Source organism: Lithobates pipiens, unplaced genomic scaffold (genome assembly GCF_037356315.1).
Source record: "Lithobates pipiens isolate NorthernLeopardFrog02 unplaced genomic scaffold, aLitPip1_a1.2 Scaffold_18, whole genome shotgun sequence".
NCBI lineage: Eukaryota > Metazoa > Chordata > Amphibia > Anura > Ranidae > Lithobates > Lithobates pipiens.
The window spans coordinates 207,811,536-207,834,683 of NW_027507758.1; the positions used below are offsets into that span (position 1 = coordinate 207,811,536).

The following is a 23,148-nucleotide window of genomic DNA, read 5'->3' on the forward strand; positions in this document are numbered from 1 at the left end:
ACGTATCAGTGTCACGTGTCATCAATGCCACTTATCAGTGCCATATGTCATCAGTGTCACGCGTCATCGGTGCCACGTATTAGTGCCATCTTTCATCAGTGCCACATGTCATTGTCCTGGTGCTCCAGGGCCTTCAAAAGTGTAATAGGTAGTCAAAAAGTTGGATGTGTAATTTATGCTCCTAGAACATGTGACGGCGCTCCCTGTATGTTGGGCCTCTCTATGTGGCCAGGCTGTAAAAAAGTCTCTCACATGTGGTATTGTAATACTCAGGAGAAGTAGCAGAATTTTTTTGGGGGTGTCATTTGTGGTATGCACATGCCACGTGAGAAATAACCTATTACAATGACAATTTTGTGGGGAAAAAAAATATCTTCATTTTTCAAAGAATTGTGGGAAAAAATTACAACATCAAAAAGCTCACCGTGTCTCTTACTAAATACCTTGGAATGTCTACTTTCCAAAAAGGGATCATTTGTTTTGTTTTTTTGTACTTTCACTTCTTGCGACCCGAACAAGTCAGGAGAGTCCACCAGTACATCAGATGTGATCAATTTTGTGTGATTCGCACCACAGCTTGTAGACTCTCTAACTTTCTCAAAGACCAAATAATATCCACTAATTTGAGTAATTTTTACCTGTCAGTAAAATTCCATTCCTATTACTGATCAGTCCGCTCCGGTCATGTTGATTAGAAGACAGATTTATTACAGATGTACAGTACAAACGGATGAGGGACCCTTCCAGCAGAAGATCCACAGCAAAATCACACCAGGAAATATGTACATAGTTACTTTATAGTAGTATTTGGCTAAGGCACACTGGTGACTCATGGTGCATTGTCAGCTTTATTGCCAAAGCCAGAGTGCCTTCACAAGCTTTCCTAATTTGGTAATATCTGCTAGTTTGTTAAGTATTGCCCCAGGCCTTGGTCAGGACCTGAAAAAGTTGCATAAACAATAAGCCAGCGCCTTTTCAGCACACTTTGAAGTACACACAAGGAACAAGGCAAACATTGATATCACCTGTAATTCTTTGCATATTTCTTATCATTACCAAAGATATGTAGCAGTATAAATAGTGGCCAAAAATTAATAATTTGCATAATTTTGTCACAGAAACAAAGAAATATGCGTGTTTTTTTTCAAAATTTTTGGTCTTTTTTCATTTATAGCGCAAAAAATAAAAACCCCAGAGGTGATCAAATACCACCAAAAGAAAGCTCTATTTGTGGGAAAAAAAAAGGACAAAAAATTCATTTGGGTACAGTGTTGCATGACTGAGTAATTGTCATTCAAAGTGTGAGAGCACCGAAAGCTGAAAATTGGTCTGGGCAGGAAGGGTGTTCAAGTGCCCAGTAAGCAAGTGGTTAATAATTTGGTGGACGTTACTTGCAAGTGTTAACTTCTGTCAACATGTAAGTGTGTTTCTGCACAAAGGTCAAAAAAAAATAATTGTTGCATTTACTCAGACTTTTTTTTCTTTGTTATTCTATTTTAGAAGTAATTTGTTCTAAAAAATACACACCCCTAATAAAAGAATGAACTTCTGAAACAAGTCGGGTGCTGTCCTTGTTTATTCTGCCATGGTGTCTTCACCACGGTAGTCCAGGGACTAGGTAAAATTTTACCCTTGTTTTCTGCCTCCTCCAGAAGGAAGGAACTGCGTATTTGGCTAAGGCTTGCCATCTCCTAAATGTTTTACAAGACCTTTTTAATGGGTCAGGTGGTAAATGCACCAACAAAAAACAATACATTACTAGACCTGCTGATTACTAACAATACAGACCTGATCACAGATGTGGAAATACTGCAAAATTTAGGAAACAGTGACCACAAGTCGGTTTGTTTCAGTATAAATCACACAGATGGGAAACGTAAATGGAATACAAAGACACTGAATTTCAAAAGAGCTAACTTCCATAAACTACACTCCTTGCTAGAAGATGTTAAATGGGATAAAATCCTAGGAACAAAGAACACGGAGGAAACATGGGTGTGCTTTAAGAACATATTAAATAAGGGTATTAGCCAGTGCATCCCAATAGGAAAAGCATTTTAAAAGGGCTAAAAAAAAGTCCTGGGTGTCTTAAAGTGGTTGTAAACCCTTACAGACTACTTTGACCTACAGGTAAGCCTAGATTATGGCTTACCTGTTGGTCCAAGAAATATCTCCTTAACCTACATGGTTAAGGCGTGCCGTAGACAATTGTGCAGGCTTACTGGGTGCCCTGCAAGTGAAGGTGAACATGTTAATGACTGCTCCTGCGCTTATGCACCCGAGTGACGTCATCGCGGCTCTGGTGAATCACGGCGCCGGAAGCCGAGAGACCCGGAAGTCACTCCAGGATGTATGGCAGCGGCAGAGATGGAAGAACGAAGGCTGCTTTTGGAGACGTCGATCTCAGGTAAGTTATCCATAGTGAACTAGTATGTTATGCATACTAGCTCATTATGCCTTTGCCTTGCAGCGTTTATTTTTTTTTTTTTTTTCTTGATTAACTTTCTCTTTAACTGCATAGTAAAAATGCATATAAAAGCCAAGGATAAGTTCTTCAAAAAATACAAGGCTGAGGGACCATTGCTGGCATTAAAAATTCACGAAGAATGCAACAAGAAATGTAAGGGTGCAATCAGAGCAGCTAAGATAGAACATGAAAAGCGCATAGCGGAGAGTAAAGAAATTATTTTAAGTATGTAAAAAGAGGGAGGTTGGATCATATTGTCCCCATAAAGAATGATGAAGGGAATCTGGTTATAAAAGATGAAGAGATGGCAAAGGTATTGAATTTATTCTTCTCCTCAGTCTTGTTTGGGATTCCTATCATGAACCTCCATAAAATGTTTGGAAACTCAATATTCTTTTCTCCCTTTTTTTTATATTCTTAATGTGCTCTTGCACTCTAACCAGTAAAGGTCTAGATGTCCTACCTACATACTGGAGTTTACACGAACACCCCAGCATGTATACAGCCCCCTCTGAAGAGCAAGTGATGCAATCTTTGATTTTATGAGTCCTTCCTGACCCTGTAGCTAGAAAATCTGTTTTCTTTTTTTTTTTACATTATTCCCTTTAGTGGTACTACAAGCCAAACACCTTCTGCAAACATAAAAAATGGTAAGAAAAGGAGTCAGGGTTATTGCATGGTTACCTTTTTATTGGGGGGGGTCCAAAACTCCTGCGGCTAGAATGTCTCTCAAATCGTGTGCTTTTTTTTAAATATACAAATGAAGGACAACGGGGGAGAGCCTTTCCTAAAACTTTATCCCTCAATAATACATTACAGTGTTTTCTAATGGTATTTTCTATCATCATCTTCTGAAAATTATAGCTCAACACCATCCTGTTTTATACCACCATCTTTCTTTTCTACCTTTTCTCTTGTTTTTTAACAGATCTTTTTTGTCCATATTTTTACAATTCCTCCAATTGTTTATTAACCAGCTTGACAATGTAACTTTTTTTATTTAATAAACTTCTCACCAAACTTCACTGCCTTCCTCAAATTCCTAATTTGTGGTGCAGTTCCTTCTTAATCGGACAAACTGTCCTTTGGGAATATTAAGTAGCCACTGTTTATGGTGGCAACTATCTATGGCTATGTAGCCATTATCTGTGGGCTTACAGTATTTTCTAGTGAGAATCTCCCCTCCTTGGACACTAATTTCCAAATCTAAAACCACTCCCTTGCAACCGGCTCGTCTGCAAACACTGCAGTGCCTTTGGACGCTTTCTCAGCGGTCCTTGATACGTTTGTTGCCAGGTTTGAGATGGTGTGTGGGTGCAAAGGTGGTAATAAGCAGCCCCTGCTCCCCCCACCTTCTTCCAGGGAGAGCTCTGACGCAGACTCGGGGCCCGCTGAGACTGGTGACCTGTGTTTTGTTGTTTCAAATGATGCTAACCAGGACCAATCGGACAGTGAGGAGGATTCCCCATCCGGGTCCGTGCAGGACAAAGCACTAGTTGGAGCACTTATCGCAGCTGTGTGCGCGATACCCTGAAAATTCAGGATACAACAGGTTCTATTGCTGAAGTAGCGGTCCCCTTTGGGTCCCGCAAGCCAGCCCATACACCTAAAGTGTAGTAATAGAGTATATATAGTGGGCAGATGATTAATTCGTTATTATAAGTACTCTTCCTCAGCAATCCAATTCTTCCAGAGAGATGCACTTTGTTGACTTCCAATACAGAACAAAGTCTTGTAATAGATGACAAAATCCAACAGAGTAAATCTTACCAATCTAGTAAATATTCAGAGCCCCATGTTTCCTCAGACCTTGGTGCCTTCATGACCACACGCCCAGACAAAACTAAACGCCATGTTATATCCACAACACATTCAATGGCTGCACAATTTGATTGGCCCTTTCCATTAAATGCTTTGATCTCCATGTGTTTTTCAGCGAGGCAGAAGATGACCCCTGGCCGTGAACAGCCGTAGTCATAAACTGCCCTAATTCGCATTCTTGCATATTTACATGAACAAGTTTCCTTCAATATTCCTTCAATTAGATTAACAGATACCACCTTAACAACCTTTTGGTCAACAAGTCCCCTTTGATATGTGTAATTGAGTTGGCTTGGACAAGTCACTCAGTCAACTGAAATCTGGCCTGGTCAATCTTGTACTGTATTTGTCCATAACACCATATATAAAATACATGGACATATACGCACATACACACACATATATATATATATATATGTCCATGTATTTTATATATAGTGTTATCTCCAATCTGATCCTTCCTTTTTGGGGACTATCTTGGACCTGAAAGCCCTCAATCGCTTTGTAAAAGTACAGAGGTTCAGAATGGAATCAGTTTGGTCAGTTGTCACTGCACTCCAAGGGGAATACCCACATGCCTCAGGCATCAGAAGTTTCTGCGATTTTGTAGTTGGGGAAGCCAACTACCAGTTTGTAGCTCTCCCTTTTGACTTGGCATCACCACCCGAGTCTTTACCAAGGTATTGGCTATAATTTTGCTGTTTGTTGCGACAACGCGGGATCACAATCATGTTACCTAGACTATCTCCTCCTGAGAGCAGGTGGCAATCACCATGCAAACCCTGCAGGAATTTGGGTGGCTGCTGAACCTCAAAGTCGGTGTTTATACCGACTCAGCGCTTGGAGTACCTAGGCTTACTGCTGGACTTCGTGGAGGCGAGAGTGTTTCTCCCTTCAAACTGCAGACTCTCAGAGCCACGTTAAAGCTATTGATGAACAGCAGGTGGTCGTCGCTGCACTTCTGGTACTCATGGTGGTTTCCTTCGAGGTGGTACCTTACCAGTTTCACACCAGAGTCTTGCAGAAGGAGATATTGAAAAAATGGGACAAATATCTGTTATCCCTGGAACGGCAGATTCGGGTGAGCCAGTCAGCCAGGGACTCCCTGCTCTGGTGGCTGAGGTCCCCGGCACTTTGGTCCGGGAAGTCGTTCCTACATCTGAATTGGACGGTGATCACAACTGACTCCATTCTGGCCGGCTGGGGCAGAGTACTGGGAGTACAGTCGACCCAGGGCCTCTGGTCAGGGGAGGAATCCAAGTTGAAGATCAATGTGCTCGAACTTCGAGCAATCAGGTTATGCCTCTCCACATGGTCGATAATACTAAAGATCCAGTCAGACAACGTCACGGCGGTGGCATATGTCAACCATCAAGGAGGAATTAGAAGCCCGGCTGTAGCACGGGAGGTCGCTCACATCCTTCATCTAAGTCGCCAGATGCTGGACCTAGGAGAATGGCCGTTGCATCCGGAGGTGTTCAGGCTGCTGTGCCTATGGTGGTGGGTATTTGTACTTTTCTGGCATGTTAGGGTCTCAAGAATTGAAATAGGTCAGTACTTCAGGTGTAATCAATTTTCAGATATTGGCACCATAGCTTGTGGACTTTCACAAAGACCAAATAATATCCACCAATTTGTACTTATTTTTACCAAAGATATGTAGTAGTATACATTTTGGCCAAAATTTATGAAGAAAAAATTACTAATCTGCTAAATTTTATAACAGAAACAAAGAAATTCATTTTTTTACAGAATTTTCTGTTTTGTTTTTTTTTTTTGTTTTTGTTTTTTTTATAGCACAAAAAATAAAAAACCGAGCGGTGATTAAATACCACCAAAAGAAAGCTCCATTTGTGTGGAAAAACGGACAAAAATTTCATATGGGTACAGTGTTGCATGACTGAGTAATTGTCATTCAAAATGTGAGAGCACCGAAAGCTGAAAATTGGTCTGGTTACTAAGGGTGTTTAAGTGCCCAGTGGTCAAGTGGTTAAAAAAGGCACAAAGGAGATAAAAAAAAATGCATAAAAATATATCAAATAAATCCAATCGTTAAATAAGTTCAAAAGAGTTCAAATAAGTTCACAAAGTGCACCCTAGGCAGCAACCTTGTGAGTGGAAGCCAAAACTCTGAAATAGTAAGAAGCATCTGGTCTCTTCTTTCTCATTTAAGGGACAAATATCAGCCTTTGGCTTTTTTTTTTTTTTTCCAATGACCCCTGGCGTCTCACTCTCTAGTGAGCACTTTTATACAAGGGGTCTGGCATGTAGTCCCTCCGGTGCGTCCACCTTTGCCCCCGTGGTTCTGAACCTGGTGCTATCAGCGCTTCAGAAACCGCCGTTTTGAGAACATCGGGAATTCCCTTGTTGACTCTTTCTCAGAAAGTGGTCTTCCTAGTGGTCATTCCATCAGCCAGGAGGGTTTTGGAACTGGCGGCCTTGTCTTGCAAGTCGCCCTATCTGGTTATACACAAGGATAGGATGGTGTTGCGTCCGCAACCTTTTCTGCCGAAGTTTGCTTTGGCGTTTCACATCAATGAAGACATTGTGTTAGCATCTCTGTTTCCTAAACAGACACCAAAACAAAGGAGGTGGCCCTTCATTCCCTGGACGTGGTCCGGGCTCTAAGGCTCAAGTGTCAGTCGCTCAAGTGTGTAAGGCGGTGACTTCGTCATCTGTTCACACCTTTACCAAATTCTGCAAAGTGGATGTAAGCGCATCTTCAGATGCATGCTTTGGCCGCAAAGTTTTGCAGGTGGCCGTGTAATGTTGCAATGCTGCACTCTTTCTTCTGTTTTAAAAACAGTTCATTTTGAGTATTAATGCGCTGTTGCATTCGTTAAACGCAAGTTCTGATGCGGTTAGTTAAGATGGTGATTCCCCTGTTAGGGATCACCATTTGGTTGTGGGTGAAGTTTTATTGCTGTTCTCAACCCTCGTTATGACACTGCTTGGGGACGTCCCTACGGTCAAGATTACTGGAGCTGTGTCTGTCAGTGAATGAAAGAGAAAATAAGATTTTTGTATACACCGTTTCTCTGAAGTTCGTTGACGGACACAGCACCCTCCCCTTCTATTGATTTATGTTATTTTGCTTGTTGACATACTGAGCTGCAGGAAGCAGGCTGAGGGGATATTGCCAGAGGGACCACCCCCTGGGCTCAACTGTCAAGTTGTGTTATTTTCACATCTATTACATGTTCTGCCTAGTCCTCTCCTGAAGGTGGTGTAATAATAACCCTATGGTCAAGATTACTGGAGCTGTGTACGTCAGTTAACTTCAGAGAATAGGATTTTACGGTGACTACAAAATTTAGGAAATGAGTAATTAAAAGTTATTTTTTCCTACAATTCTTTGCAAAATTAAGATTTTTTTTTTTTCCATAAAATTTTCATATTAGCAGGTTATTTCTCACACACAGCATATGCATACCACAAATTACACTCCAAAACACATTCTGCTATTACTCCGGAGTATGGGGATACCACATGTGTGAGACTTTGACGCAGCGTGGCCACATACAGAGGCCCAACATGCAGGGAGCACCTTCAGGCGTTCTGGAGCACCCAGGCCAATTCTGAAATTTCTCTCCTACATGTAAAAAAAAAAATCTTTATTCCATGGAACCTCAAAACTTGTTGTTTTGTTCTTCTTTTTTTTTTTTTTTTTTTTTTTTTTTGGGGGGAAAAAAAGTTTTTTTGTGCCTTACAAAAAACGGTAAATGGTAAAGTTAGCCCAATGTTTTTGTATAATGTGAAAGATGAAGTTACACCGAGTAAATGATTATTATTATTACTATTCAGGATTTATATAGCGCCAGCAATTTACGCAGCACTTTACAATATAAAAAGGAGACAATACAGTTACAATATAATAAAATACAAGAGGATTAAGAGGGCCCTGCTCAGAAGAGCTTAAAATCTAATAGATACCTAGCATGTCATCCTTAAAAATTGCAGACGCTCATGGAATGGCGCCAAGCTTTGCTACTTAAAAATCCCCATAGGCAACGCTTGAAAAAAATATACTCGTTACATGTTTTGAGTTACAGAAGAGGTCTAGGGCCAAAATTATTGCTCTTGCTCTAACTTTCTCAGCAATAGCGCACATGTGTGGTTTGAACAGTTTTCATATGTGGGCGGGACTTGCGTATGCTCTTGCTTCTGCATGCGTGCACACAGGAACAGGTGCGCTTTATTTATTTTTATTGTACTTTATTTTAGTTTGACACCTTTTTTTTCCAAAAATATTTTTTTAGATTCCGATTACAAGGAATGTAAACATCCTTTGTAATAGGAATATGGCATGACAGGTCCTCCTTTACAGTGAGATATGGGGTCAGTAAGACCCCACATCTTACCTCTAGGCTGGAAAGCCTGAAAAAAGATCCTGGCTTCGATTGTAGCGGTGAGTCGGTTAAAGCATCGGAGGATGGCGGGGGGCGTCCCCTCCCGCCTCCCGTAAGAATGGCCAAGCAGCGGAACAGCCGTTATGAACATTCTTATGGTGTAGGGAATTGCCGGCTGAAAAAGCCACAAATTGGGAGAGCTAAACGCCTCCCCTGTCTGCGTGGAACTAGCAGACCAACTAGTGCAAGTACATTTGTGATGCAGCCCTGGATACACTCTCCCTCTGTTATCCAAGGCTTCAGTGTCAGCTGTGGTGCTGAGGGGCCTGATTTGGCTCAAATGCTGGTCTGCTGACCAGGCATCCAAGAAAGCCCTGACGGATCTTCCCTTCCTTGGCGACCGGCTTTTTGGAGCAGAACTCAGTTTTATTTTGCCTAGTGAAGGAGAATGACCTAGAAACCCTGCAGGCCCTTTGGTCCATTTTTTTGATGCAGGTTTGATGTTTTTTGCGCAAGATAGAAGATGCCAGGATCTTTCATCAACTGCCGGCTGGGTGACAGGCTGGTTAAGTTATCCTTGTAGTCTCCCCAGTGCGGCCATCGAGCGTGTGCAGGCCGCAGCTAAGGCTCGGCAGGCCACGAGATACCTCAGCTCCAGAGGTGGTTGTGAGCTTCAATGCTCCGGGGTATACATATGACCAGGCTACTGATGTCTGGATCACAGTATACCGGGACAGCAACTACCCTGTAACTGCACAGGAGTAGGTCTGTGATGGAATGTCTTCCAGCTCTTCAGGACTGGTAAGTACGGCTCTCCCTGCTTCGGTGGGGTGAGCAGCTGGGCATTCCCTGGGAGGTCAATTCAGGGGCCCCCTCACCCCCTCTCTTCTCGCATGTCTCTATCTCCCCCCCCGCGGGGGTGGCTGCGCGTGTGTGCGCGCACGTGGTTCGCTGGGTCTCTCACCTGTAGTGGGCTCTATTTGGCTAGCGTTGGTCCTGCTCTGGGGGGTCCCAAAAGGTGTCTGTGGATGTGTTCTGGCTGAATGCAGGTAGCACTGTTCTGTGTTTTTTTTTTTTTTTTTTTTTTTTTCTTATTTTTTTTTTTTCCCCTGTCGCCTCATGGCGCTGTCCGGCGGCCATTTTGACTGGGCAAAGCAGGTTCCCCTTGTGAGCCTCAGCAGCCATTTTCTATAGGTTTTTCCTATTAGTTGCATTAACAGCCATTTTTTTGAAGCCCGAGCGCTCTTTTCACCGCAGTTCTCTTGTGACAGCTTTTACATGTGCTTTCACATGCTGTTTCCTGTGTCTACTGTGTATACAGGATGCTGGATGGCTCTTCCCTGAACACTGGTGCAAGCTCTGCAGATCGTTTCAACGCTATTCTATACAGCTGCTGCCGACAGTTTTCACTCTGCAACTGGGTAACCTCCTAGGGACTACAGGCACGGCTAGTAACATTCACAGAATGCCCCAGGGTGGTGATTCTGGCGCTAGGTACCCCTCCCCCCCCACACGGTGGCAGCAGGAGGGTGGGACCTTCACTGTCCTAAGCCCCCTTGCAGGTGGCAGACAGGGTAGGGTCAGCATGGCTTCAGTAACTGGTGTTTCTTCCCCCAAAATCCGGGCTATTGCAACCGGGTCACCTGCGGATAGCGCTCATGGACACCCTAAAGGCGGTCCTTAACTCTTTTGTTGCGTGGAAGGAAAGGTGTGCATAAAAGGTCCCTACCCCCCCACTGTCCTCTGGGGAGAGCTCTGGTGCAGACTCTGGCCCTGCTGCGGCTGGTGACCTCTGCTCTGACCTATCAGACGAGGCTGACCAGGACCATTCGGACAGTGAGGATGATTCCCCGTCCGGGTCTGGGCGCGACAAAGTGATTGTTGGAGCACTTATCGCAGCTGTGCATGATACCCTGAAGATACAGGAGACAGTGGATCCCTCTGCTGAGGTATCGGTCCCTTTTGGGTCCCGCAAGCCAGCTCTTTCACCTAAGGTGTTCCCGTATTTGGCTTATTTTGACAAGTTCATCTACAGGGAATGGGGTCGGCAGCAAAGGACCTTTTCGGTCCCCAAAAACATTGCGGTGGGTTACCCCATTGAGGAAAGCCTTCTCAAGAAATGGTCGGCTCTTCCGGTCGTTGAGTAGTATCCATGTTAAATAAAGTAACCACGATCCCGGTAGAGGGAGCACCACAAATTGGGAGAGCTAAACGCCTCCCCTGTCTGCGTGGAACTAGCAGACCAACTAGTGCAAGTACATTTGTGATGCAGCCCTGGATACTCTCCCTCTGTTATCCAGGGCTTCAGTGTTAGCTGTGGTGCTGAGGTGCCTGATTTGGCTCAAATGCTGGTCTGCTGACCAGGCATCCAAGAAAGCCCTGACGGATCTTCCCTTCCTTGGCGACCTGCTTTTTGGAGCCTCGTTGGATGACCTTATTAAGAATGCCACTGGTGGTAAAAGTATACTACTCCCACAGGCCAGGAAGGCTAAGGAGCCACGCCGCGGGCAAAGGCCCTCCCTTTTTTATTTATTTTTTTCCACTCGCAAGCGGCTTTTTCGTCCACCCAGTGCTTCGACAAAGTGTTCCCAGCCCGACAGGACGTCCACGGATGGTCAAAAGCGTCCCTGGAACCGCAAGCCTGCGAACAAAAGTGCTACTGCATGAAGGTTTGCCCCCACCCGTGTATCAGGTGGGAGATCGCCTTCGGGAGTTTGCAGCCCGGTGGACCTCCCAGTTATCCGACCAATGGGTCTGTGACCTGATTTCCACAGGCTACAAGATAGTTTCTCTCTTGGCTGTCAAACAGATTCTTTCCCTCCAGCATACCCGCGTCCCCGGTTCGCCGAGAGGCCCTGCTAGGGCCACTAAGGGGCTTGCTGAATCGGGGTGATTGTACCAGTTCCGGAATCAGAAGCTTCCAGGGGTTCTACTCGTATGTTTGTGGTTCCCAAGAAGGAAGGGGTATGTCCAATCTTGGACTTAAAAGCCCTCAATCAGTGCAGAGGTTCAGAATGGAATCAGTTCACTCAGTAGTCGCTGCACTCCATCGAGCGGACTCCCTAACGTCTTTGGACATCCAGGATGCGTACCTGCACATACCCATATGCAGTCGGCATCAAAAATGTCTGCGTTTGGCGGTCGGGGAAGCCCATTACCAGTTTGTAAATTACTGAAGTGGTAGCTACGGTGCTCGCCTACTATTGTACACCTGTGCCATATAGAAACCAATATGAAAATAAATAACTAAATGTCTAAAAAGTGAATGCCACCCAAAATGCTAAGTCATTATTTTGCAAATTTACATGTGAAATAATTAGCAAAAGAAATCCTAAAATAGAAAAAAAAATACAATAATAAAATATGAACGTGTATAGTCGCTAGAAAATTGCAATATTAAAAAATACATATAAGCACACAGCAATTTTGTTAGCACTAAGTGTGGATTTCAGAATGCATATATTAGTGCAAAAAACGTGCTAATGAAGTATCTGATGCTTTAACATCCATAAAAAGCCTCCCAGGGTGTAAAATCGCAAAGATAAAAACCATCAGAAACCAAGAAAAAACACATTAAAAAAAAAAAGTCCAAAAGCGAAAATGACATCCAAAAGGTTCCTCAGTAATCAAATCAAAGTGACAATGTGCTCAGTGTTTGGTGTATCCTGAATTGCAACCAGTGCGTTTTCCGTGCATAGGTGTCACGTACCTGGTTGGAGGCCGAAATGCCGAGAGGGCTCCCCTTGCGGCTGAGTGCAGTACACCCCTGAAGTTGGGTACAGAGGGTGTAGTGCCCAGAGAAGCACAGGTTGCCAGATGGATTCCGGAGATAAGAGCTGGTGGGCACCTGAAGGACACCAGGTAATGCAGGAAGCACAGCAGAGTTAAAGTCTATAAGAATCCTTGGTAATACTTGGCAAGGTGTGCATAAGGCGCAGTAGTGGAAGCCAGGCCAGGGGTCAAACACAGTAGATCCAGCAGGAGGATGAGGCAGGTTGCAGAAACGGGACAAACCAAAGGTCTGGTATCAGGAAGCAGGCAGGAACAGGTAACTGTAGCGAAGTCCGTAATACTAGCCGGGATCAGGTATAGGAGAAGACAGCAAGTCGGTAAAGCAAGCCAGGGGGTCAAAACCAGAAGAGCAGATCAGACAGGTCAGGAACAAGCCGGGTCACAACAGGAATCCAAATAGTGCTTTCACAGAGGTTCAGGAACACAGGAAGACTGACAAACCAGCAACTGCAGACACCAGCAGACTTCCTTATATAGGACCATGTGACCTGCTGGTAGAGATACTGGGTCCTAAAGTCCTTCTCCTGCCAGAGATTCTGGGTCCTAGAGCCCTTCTTCTGCTGTTGGCTCCCTGACAACTGACACTATAGCCAGTTCTCCTACGGACATTTCCCTGACAATAGGACAAACTTCCGCACTCACCAGCTCCCCTGCCCCTACAGGGGTTAAATCGCCTCCACAGTGTAAGCCCCTGTGTCGCTGTATGGAGGTGGTCCGGTTACCATCCAGTTACTTCTCATTTCCTCATTGTGGATAAAAATTAAAGATCCATGGTGTAATCCAGTTTTAAAATACAATTTTTTTATTGTGTGCAAAGTTACTACTCGCATAGGTAAGAGAAAAACAGCGCCTCTATGATATGCCTTTAAAGATGTGTATATTCGCCGCCGCCGCCTTGTAAGAGAGTGAGTTCACAATAGGCCACTCCCTACGCTTTTCGTCATTGGACGTCGTCTGGAGCGGCCATCTTTGTACTCCTCTCTCTTAATATAGGGTGTAATGCTTGTACGACGCATGCGCGAGCGCATGAACACAATTTTACATACTGGAATAAGATATCAGGTAAACGTGCCTGTTATTCTTAGCTAGGGGTCTTACACGGCGCATTCGCGAGAGCGCATAGACGCCATTTTACATACTGGAATAGAATGTCCGGTAAACATGCCTATTCATAGAAAAAGGGCACGGACAGCATTACGTCCTTCTCCTGGGTGTATTAAATCAGCGGCTTACTAATGTAAATATGCGGCGGTGGCGAGTATAGAAATAAGAATAAAAAAATTAAAATTAAAACCAATCATTTTGTATGTTGGTCCCCTACACCTTATTTTCTCATAGAGAACAAGCGCAATTGAATAACATTAATATGAAATTAAAAGAAATGAAAATAATAAAATTACAATCAAATGAAAATTAAAAATGAGAATACAATAAAATAAAAATAAATTAAAATATAAAGACCATATGAGCTTATATAGGAACTTTATAAAGTATGTGTGTAAGTATGCCCTGCTAGGACAAAAACACTTGAGGTGCCCCCTAGTTAGTCTATGGGGAGAGAGTTCTTTTTTTTTTTGTTTATTAAAACTACATAAATGAATAAATGTATAAGAATAAATATATAAGAAATCCTAAATGGATAAATAGGAACTCCCATATAAGCAAATCAGTAAAAAAAAAAAAAACATTTCTATGCTCCTAGTTTCCCATGTAAGAGGGGAGATATAGAGGTGATTTATCTTAAAGTGGACTGAAAACCTTCTTAATATAATTATTGTTGGCCCTGGCCATACAGATGTGTATATGACATTCAACCTGTTTGAATGCATTACATTCCATCTTATCGGTATGTTATTGTTCCACGGTGTATGGTGCGGTAAACTTGTTTGAATTAAAGTACTATGACTGAAAAAATGTTTATGTTGGGGTACTGTGATTAAAATAAGATAAAAAATAAGACTAAAAGTAAAAGGAAAAGAAAAAGGAGAAGTCTAATTGTTAATGAAGTAACTGATCAATACCAACTTATTATTATCAGTTATGTATTACTTTGTCTAGTCCTTATAGATTAGTTAGTCTATCTATACTCTGAGCACATGCTATCGTTAATATCACAATACTATAACAATTAGCTATGAAACCAACCATCAATCAAAGCAGATCTTCGCCGTTGAGACTCATGATGGAATGAGAGACAGCTCTTTCAAACATTCCCTTTTTACAAACACAAACCATCCAAACCGCATCCTACTGCCAGTCCCAATTGCTTTGAACCAATCAGTGTTCACATGACAGCCCTCCTTATATTACAGACTGTCCTGCCATATTTGGCTTCTGGGGACAGTATTGCAGTCGATGTGCCCTGGGCCGTCTTCATCATCAATCTCTTTGAAGCTTCGTGCACACCAGGTGGGCTGAAGATAACTCCTTTGCTATGCAGATTCTGTTTGGTGCCACATTCCTCTATACCTTTTTAAACACGTGGGACTGCAAATATCAATATGACTGAATAAGTTAATCACCGCTTTTGTTACAGAGAACACCTTCCCGTTAGCTGAACAATACCAGGCGCTTGCACTAAATAGCGTGCTTTTTATCTGGGGGCTGTGGAATGTTTAATAGTATGTTTCTAAATGGCAGCTGTATTAAAAAGGCTTTAAATTTAAAACCCACACAAATATAAAACAATCTACAAAATGAATAAATATATCATAAGATAAATCAATCCACCAATAGACAAAACCGCACGTATTACTACGTTTGCAATAGAAAATGTTATAGTGCAGTTTTCTATTTTAGATTTAACATATATGTATACAATAGTCACAAATAAATCATTAGTGTGCAATTCATTTATAAGAACTGCCCTTGCATCCAATTTGTGGTTTCACTACAATGTTCATCAGCTCTCTCTCTCAATAGTAAAGCCAAACAAGTAAAAAAGTTCTCCGCCACAGTTCATTGGATGTATACTATGTGGCCCTTCCTATCGAGAATACACCTCCACACGTGCAATGGTGTGCCCACAAATCACACTGGGGGATATGTGAGAAACCGGAAACCCCCCCCCCTTTGGTATTGTTCTTACCAGATACAACTGGTTTCACAGGCCTTTAGAGATCACTCTTGTCGGTTCCTGAAGTCGGGTCCCATCCACATCATAGACTCCAGGTGTTCAGAATCAACTGCAAAAACTGTTTTTTTTGTTCTAAACCCTTGTATTGTCGGTTGTATCCTGTCAGGAACGCTGTTGCCATCTTTTTATTATTCCTTTTTTGTCTTTTCTTTGGTACTCCATCAATTAGCCTGTCTCTTTCCATTTGGCACACTTTTTTTCCTTTTAGATCACACAAATAGTAAAAGCCAAGTACAAGTAGGTCAGGGAATATATAATTTAAGCACGGCTACATTTGACGAAGAAGAACTGAAAGTTTTAGATCTAGGCCTTAAATATGCCCCAGATAAAGAATTAGATAAGTTTGAGGCCTACATAGACCTACAGAAATTCATCAGGAAGCTAAACATTAAAAAAAAATTTGCCAAGAAAGAACAGGGACAAGGAAATGATGGAAACAGCATTTATGGACACTCTGGTCAAAACGGTGTTTATAAACACTCTAATCTTAAAAATAATTCCACTTTTAATCCTAAAGTACAACAAAATGACAGTATAACCGTGTTTAAAAAATGGTGGAGAAGGACTTGAAAGAACTGAAGATCAAGAAAACAAAAGGAAGGGGCCTGTGGAAAACCATTAAACAATTGGACAACAAGAAAAACATAGTAATATGTCCGGCGGACAAGGGAGGTGGTTTAGTGATATTGAACAAAGAGGATTACAAAAAGGAAATGGACAAACTACTGGCCGAGGAAGACACATATAAAAAACTGAAGAACAATCTGAAGAAGGAATATGAAAAGCGATTTAAAGCATTTGTTAAAAAGGGAGAAAGCAAGGGAATATTAAACAAGAAGGAAGCAAAGTACCTAACTCCAAAAGCAGCAAAAACTCCTGTAATCTATTATGTGCCAAAAGTACATAAAGATAAAAAAAATCCCCCAGGAAGACCCATAATTAGTGGTATTGAGTCCCTGTTTTCAAGACTAGGGGAATACATTGATGGCTATTTACAACTTCTAGTAGTGGAAGGAAAATCGTATCTAAAAGATAGTAAACAGTTACTTGCAGAACTGAGAAACATTAGCATGGCAGAAGAGGACATATTCGTTACGATTGACGTCAACTCATTATATACCAATATTAAACATGAACACGCTCTACAGCAGTACAACATGGGCGTTACAACGATTGACGGATCTTAAACAGGAACAAGTCAACTTTATAGTGGAAGGCCTAAAATTGGCAATGGCACATAACTATTTTTGGTACCAGGGCACATATTACAGCCAGACCAAAGGGGTAGCCATGGGAGCTAAGTATGCTCCCAGTGTGGCAAACCTTTTCCTCAATAGATGGGAAGAGGAACAAATCTATAGCGTATCGAGTCAAAACCTAAAAATGTACCGCAGGTATATAGATGATATTATCATATGGAGAGGTTCAGTGGAAGAACTAGAATTTTTTTTTTTTTGATGAGATTAGTCAAAATGCATATGGTATTTCCTTCACTGGAAGCTGGAATACACAAGTTCAGGCATCGGGGAAAGTTTTTCTGTCCTAAGCAAATGGGTATCGGTACCTCACCCAATGTTAGACTAGTCCCACCTGCAGGACAGAACTACATATTTACATATAGCATTCTGCTTTGTTTCCATCACTGCTTGAACATGGGATGTGTGCTTAGCTACAGATCTACCATTTATAATTTTTCATGGTTTATGTCCCATATTACTGCTGCTATGTTCTGCAGTGACTTTACTATGTAGAACATCCACATGGCACTGGTGAGGCTGTGCTGATGGGCACTGGTGAGGCTGCATTGATGGTCACTGCTCATGCTGCATTGATGGTCACTGGTGAGCTTTGCTGGTGGGTACTGGTGAGGCTGCTTTGATGGGCTACACAGATGAGCTTCATTGTTGGGCCCTAATAGGCTGCATTGATGGGCACGGATGAGACAGATGACAGGGCTGGTCTTAAACAGGAAGGGGTATTGTTTTGATAAGGGGTTGGTCATATTTAAATTAGGGGGTGCACTTCTGCACTATGCCACTATAGATGATTTATGTAAGGCTACCACATTGACCTCTGTTCATTCTTTCTCAGAGATCTGCCAGGTGGATGTCCAGTCCAAATGCAGCTTTCAACTGCAAGTTTCTCATGGACTCATGGAGTTTAGTAGGGTTATAGGGAAAAGTGCCCAGGGGGCATGTCTGTAGTGATATATTTTATATAGGTAGATAATTAATTTGTTGCTATAAGTACTCTTCCGCAGCAACCCAATTCTTCCAGAGATGCACTTTGACTTCCAACACAGAACAAAGTCTTGCAACAGATGACACAATCCAACAGAGCAAATCTTTACTAATCTAGTAAATATTCAGAGCCCTGTGTTCCTTAGACCTTGGTGCCTTCATAACCACACAGCCAGGCAAGACTGAACGCCATGTTATATCCCCAACACTTTGAATGGCTGAGCAATTTGATTGGCCCTTTCCATTAAATACTTTGATCTCCATGTGTTTTTCAGAGAGACAGAAGATGACCCCTAGCCGTGAACAGCTGTAGTCAGCTGTAGCTATACAAGTCACTCACTCATAAACTGCCCTAATTCGCATTCTTGCACATTAACATGAACAAGTTTCCTTCAATATGCACTATTAAATTAACAGATACCACCTTAAAGAGGAATTAAAGGCAAAAAAATAAGGCAAAGTCATAATGAGCAAGTATGCATAGCATCGCATATGCATAGCTCATTATGAATAACTTACCTGAGAACGAAGCCCCCGAAGCAGTCCTCCGTCTTCCTCATCGCCGCTGCCATGTATCCCGGCGCGACTTCCGGGTCTTGCCGATGTGATTCGCCGGAGCCGCGATGACGTCAATCCCGCACATGCGCACAGGAGCTGACACGAGCGGCATATCGCTGCGATCTGTGGCCTGCCCAGTGCACCTGTGCGCCACTGTCTACGGCGCATGTGCCGTAGACAGCGGTGGCTGTCTTTTTGTAAATATCTCTTAAACTGTGTAGGTTTAGGAGATATTTCTTGGACCTACAGGTAAGCCTTAATCTAGGCTTAACTTTAGGTCAAAGTGGTTTGTAAGGGTTTATATATACTTTATTAGTGTATCGCAAGCTTTTTTTAGTGCACTGCACTTGAATTTTGTATATTCTTTGTTTACCATTGATATTCCCCGTCCCTCTCATGTTTTAGTTTGGTTTTGAGAAACCTGTTTTGGCTTCCCCTTCCACTGAATAAAAGATGCAGTGGTATCCTGGGCAAACCCCCCAAGGGGTTTGAAGCCTTAACATGTCCTTCAGAACCTTGATGTAACTTTCCCACAAAGATGTTGCCCGTGTGGATTGTGCAGATATCTCCTCGAGAGGGGGGAGACTAGGAGATTTACCATATAACACGCAACCAAAGTTTAGGAGGGAAATTTAAGGAAAAAATAAACTTGCATTTAAATGCCCATCAATGCAGCCTTATTAGTGTCCATCTGAAGCCTTGTCAGTGTAATTTGCAGCCTTGTCATGCAGCCTGTCCGTCATTGCAGCCTTGTCATGCAGCCTGTCTGTCATTGCAGCCTTGTGCATCGTTTCCCCCTCAGTGATGTCTTTTGTTTTAAAAATGGCGCCGCCGAGATGTCCTGTGTATCTCGGCGGCGCCCGGTAGCTCTCGGCGGCTTTTGGCCCTTCTCGGCGGTTGTCGGCCACCGAGCGGGGCCGAAGCCGGCCGAAAGCTGCGAGAAGGGCCAAAGGCGGCTGAAAGCCACCCAGAGCACAGAAATCGCGGAGGATCGGCGTAATAACATGTTATATGCTGATAAATATGGTATATGCTTTTTTGATCGTCTGTCCTATTCATGTTGATATGACCCTTGCTAAGGCTTCTTGATCTTTTTTCAGGGCATTCTGGAAAAATGAAGAGATTCTTCGAGACTGAAGACTTGTGTGCTTTGGAGGTAAGTGGATATGACAAGTAATCCAATCTTTTCCCATTACCTTTAATTTGTAGAATCAGCCCCCAGGATGACAGTGGGTAGGATGGTCTCCCAATTTAAAATGGAATGCTGTTGCCACTTTTAGGAGAAAGGCCAGTGAATAAACATAGCACAATTTTGTCATGAAATGTTTGACAGGAGGCTTGATGAAAAAGACCTTTAACTGACACATGACTAGCCAATTTTTTTGAAGCCACAGAAGGCCTAAAAGGTAAGAATTCTTGTGAGCAAGTATTGTCAACGTAGAATTACTGCTGCATTAAGGCCTGGTGAACCATAGGCACATGTCATTTAAAGCGGAAGTAAACCCATCCATTTACCAGTTTCAAAAAACTTTAATTTCCGGCACTTGCCGCAAATGGAACACTCCAATTATTTGCGCTCTCAACCAAACTTTCAAACCATCCTATGGCTGGTTACATGGCAGCTGTAGATTAAACAGAGGTGATGATGGCATCTTCTTTGGCTGAAAATGAGAGGGGGGTTTACTTAAACTTGAAAGGGGAGTTCCACGCATAAAATCAACTTTGCAGAAATCAACAGCATTATGCATCAGCAAAAACATTTGGATTTTTTTTTTTTTTTTACTCTTCCCTTCAGCACTGTTGCTGTGGGGTACTTTGTATTCTGCCACTTCCTCTCCATGCCGCCTGACGTAATTTCCCTTGGCGCCTGTGCTCGCTAGTGCTCCTGGGAGATGCTTGTCATTTTCCAGAGCAATATTGAAATTGCCAGGAAAGAGGAATATAAGATATCTCCCTCTATGAAATCCACAATCGAGCCGCAATACATCCCAGAAAGGTGAGTGCTATAAATCGAACTTTTAAAATAAAGTTTTAAACGAACCAATATTCATCAAAAACATTTTTGGAACTCCGCTTTAAGGACAGTGTATTCAGTGGGGATTTTAGTTTTATCTCTGACTTTAGGAATCACATTGCCAAAGCTTTTTCTGCTCATCAATAACCCATGAGAGTGGATATGGCAGAGATCTGTACCCAGATGTTTTGTGAAGCTGAGCCCCATGTCTAAAGCCACTGGTAAGAATTCTGGGACATTGTTCAAAGAAAGTGATAAGGGATCAAACTCCCCCCTCTACTGCAAACTTGTGCAATATTTCCAAAACCAGATGGTTTGTGGAATTTGCAGAGACTTTTCTGGTTTGACAAGAGTTTTGTGGACTGATTCCACAGTTGATGGCCAACTTGGCTTATCCTTTTCCTTTCAATATTCTGGATGTCAAATTTAAGTTGGTTTAGGTTTGGCTGAAGGTGGTCGTCTTTTAAAAAGAGGTCTTTATAATAACAGGACTGCAATTGAAGAAGCTATCATTATTAGCCTTGCTAGCAGGAACCACGCCCAATTATGCCAAAAGGCTAGGATTGCAGTGACTGATTTTTTTTTTTTTTTTTTTTTTTTTTTTTTTTTTTTTTTTTTACATACCGTATATACTCGAGTATAAGCCGAGATTTTCAGCCTCTTTTTTGAGGCTGAAAGTGCCCCCCTCGGCTTATACTCGAGTCATCGCTGTCTGCCCGCTCGATCAGCGTGTCGAGCAGACAGACAGCGGCCATTCTATGATTCAAAAGCCGCGCCTCCGGCTCCGCCTTCGCCTGTGATAGGCGGAACACTGAATTTCCCAGCAGCCTGTGTTCCGCCTATCACGGACGTCGTATCATCCTCGTACTACGGACGAGGATGATACGATGTCCGTGATAGGCGGAACACAGGCTGCTGGGAAATTCAGTGTTCCGCCTATCACAGGCGAAGGAGGAGGCGCGGCTTTTGAATTTTACAATGGCCGCCGACGAAGAGGGCACGGGACGGAGGCAAGGCAAGGCACGGCACGGGACGGGACGGGACGAAGGCAAGGCACGACACGGGACGGAGGCTCGGGACACAGGTAGGCTGGACACACACACACACACACACACACACACACACACACACACACACACACACACACACACACACGGATGGAGACACACACACACGGATGGATGGATGGATGGAGACACACACACACACAGGGATGGATGGATACACACACACACAGGGATGGATGGATGGATGGAGACACACACACACAGGGATGGATGGATGGATGGAGACACACACACACAGGGATGGATGGATGGATGGAGACACACACACACAGGGATGGATGGATGGATGGAGACACACACACACAGGGATGGATGGATGGATGGACACACACACACACAGGGATGGATGGACGGACACACAGGGATGGACGGACACACAGGGATGGACGGACACACAGGGATGGACGGACACACACACAGGGATGGACAGGCATGTCTCACCCTTTGGCTTATACACGAGTCAATAAGTTTGCCAGTTTTTTTGGGGGTAAATTGGGGGCCTCGGCTTATATTCGGGTCGGCCTATACTCGAGTATATACGGTATCTATTCTACATTTCACCATTTACATTCATAGTTCTCTTCTGAGCTTCCATAAAATCCATTCATAGTCATTTCCCAAACTTATAAACATGCATTCATATTCCTCTTACCCCTTCTCCCCCCCCCCCCTTTTGGTGTGGCTTGCCTTATCTCCATGCTGTTTTATCCTGATGCCGTTATGGAATTTTCTATCTATCTTGCCCATACTCTTTCAGATGTCTCTCTCTGTCCTCTACTCCAATATGTTTCCCTATATAATGCTAGGTTACTAAAGATATGTTGGTATTGCGCTGTCCCTATATTAAATAACCCTCCGAGGGTGATAAGTATAATGCCTAATTACATAAATCAATAGTGTAATATAAAAATATATATCTATAAATGTCTACTGAATAGTATCAAAAAGTGCAAAGTGCTACATTAAATTAAATAAAATAAACACACCACAAAGGTGATAGAATCCAAATAAATGAAAATCAAGTGAACAAAGGTAAGTAACTAAAAACAGTCTCTTAGAAAATTACTATTTTGATAAAGTGCAGAAAAAATGCAAAAAAAATAAATAAAAAAAAAATAAAAAAAAAAAAATATATATATATATATATATATATAATAGTAAACGCACTACAGAGCCGGCTGCAACATATGTTATATCAGAATGAATCCGGCCTCTATAGATTAACCACTTGACCACTGGGCACTTAAAGTGGTAGTATGGTCAATTTTTTAACTTTTACCTACAGGAAAGCCTATAATAAGGCTTACCTGTAGGTAAAAATAATATCTCCTAAACCTGTACGGTTTAGGAGATATTCCCCTCGGTATGCGCCGCTGACTGCAGCGGCGCATGCGCACAAGGGGGTTCTCTCCGTGAAAATCCGGCAGCGCTCGTGCGGCCGGACTGAAATCTCCCGCGCGCATGCGCGGGAGTGACGATATCGCGGCTCCGGCCACTCACAGCGCCGGAGCCGCGATACCCGGAAGAGACGCCGAGGGAGCATGTCGGCTCCCTCGGCGTGGATCGGGCCAGATGTCGGGGCCTCGTTCTAAGGTAAGTATTTCATAATGAGCTAGTATGCGGTGCATACTAGCTCATTATGCATTTTGCTTTGCAGGTTTAAAAAAAAAAAAAAATTGCGGGTTTACTACCGCTTTAAACACC

At 42.9% G+C, this 23,148-nt stretch overlaps 1 protein-coding gene across 1 annotated transcript in view; it reads left to right on the forward strand.

The window, feature by feature from the left end:
* LOC143987650 (uncharacterized) overlaps positions 1 to 23,148 on the forward strand; it is a 330,091-nt gene that overhangs the window by 45,709 nt on the left and 261,234 nt on the right. Inside the window, exon 2 of the mRNA XM_077486545.1 lies at positions 19,464 to 19,519. Within this exon, the coding sequence (XP_077342671.1) occupies positions 19,464 to 19,519 (56 nt within the window). The remainder of the gene's footprint in view (positions 1 to 19,463; positions 19,520 to 23,148) is intronic.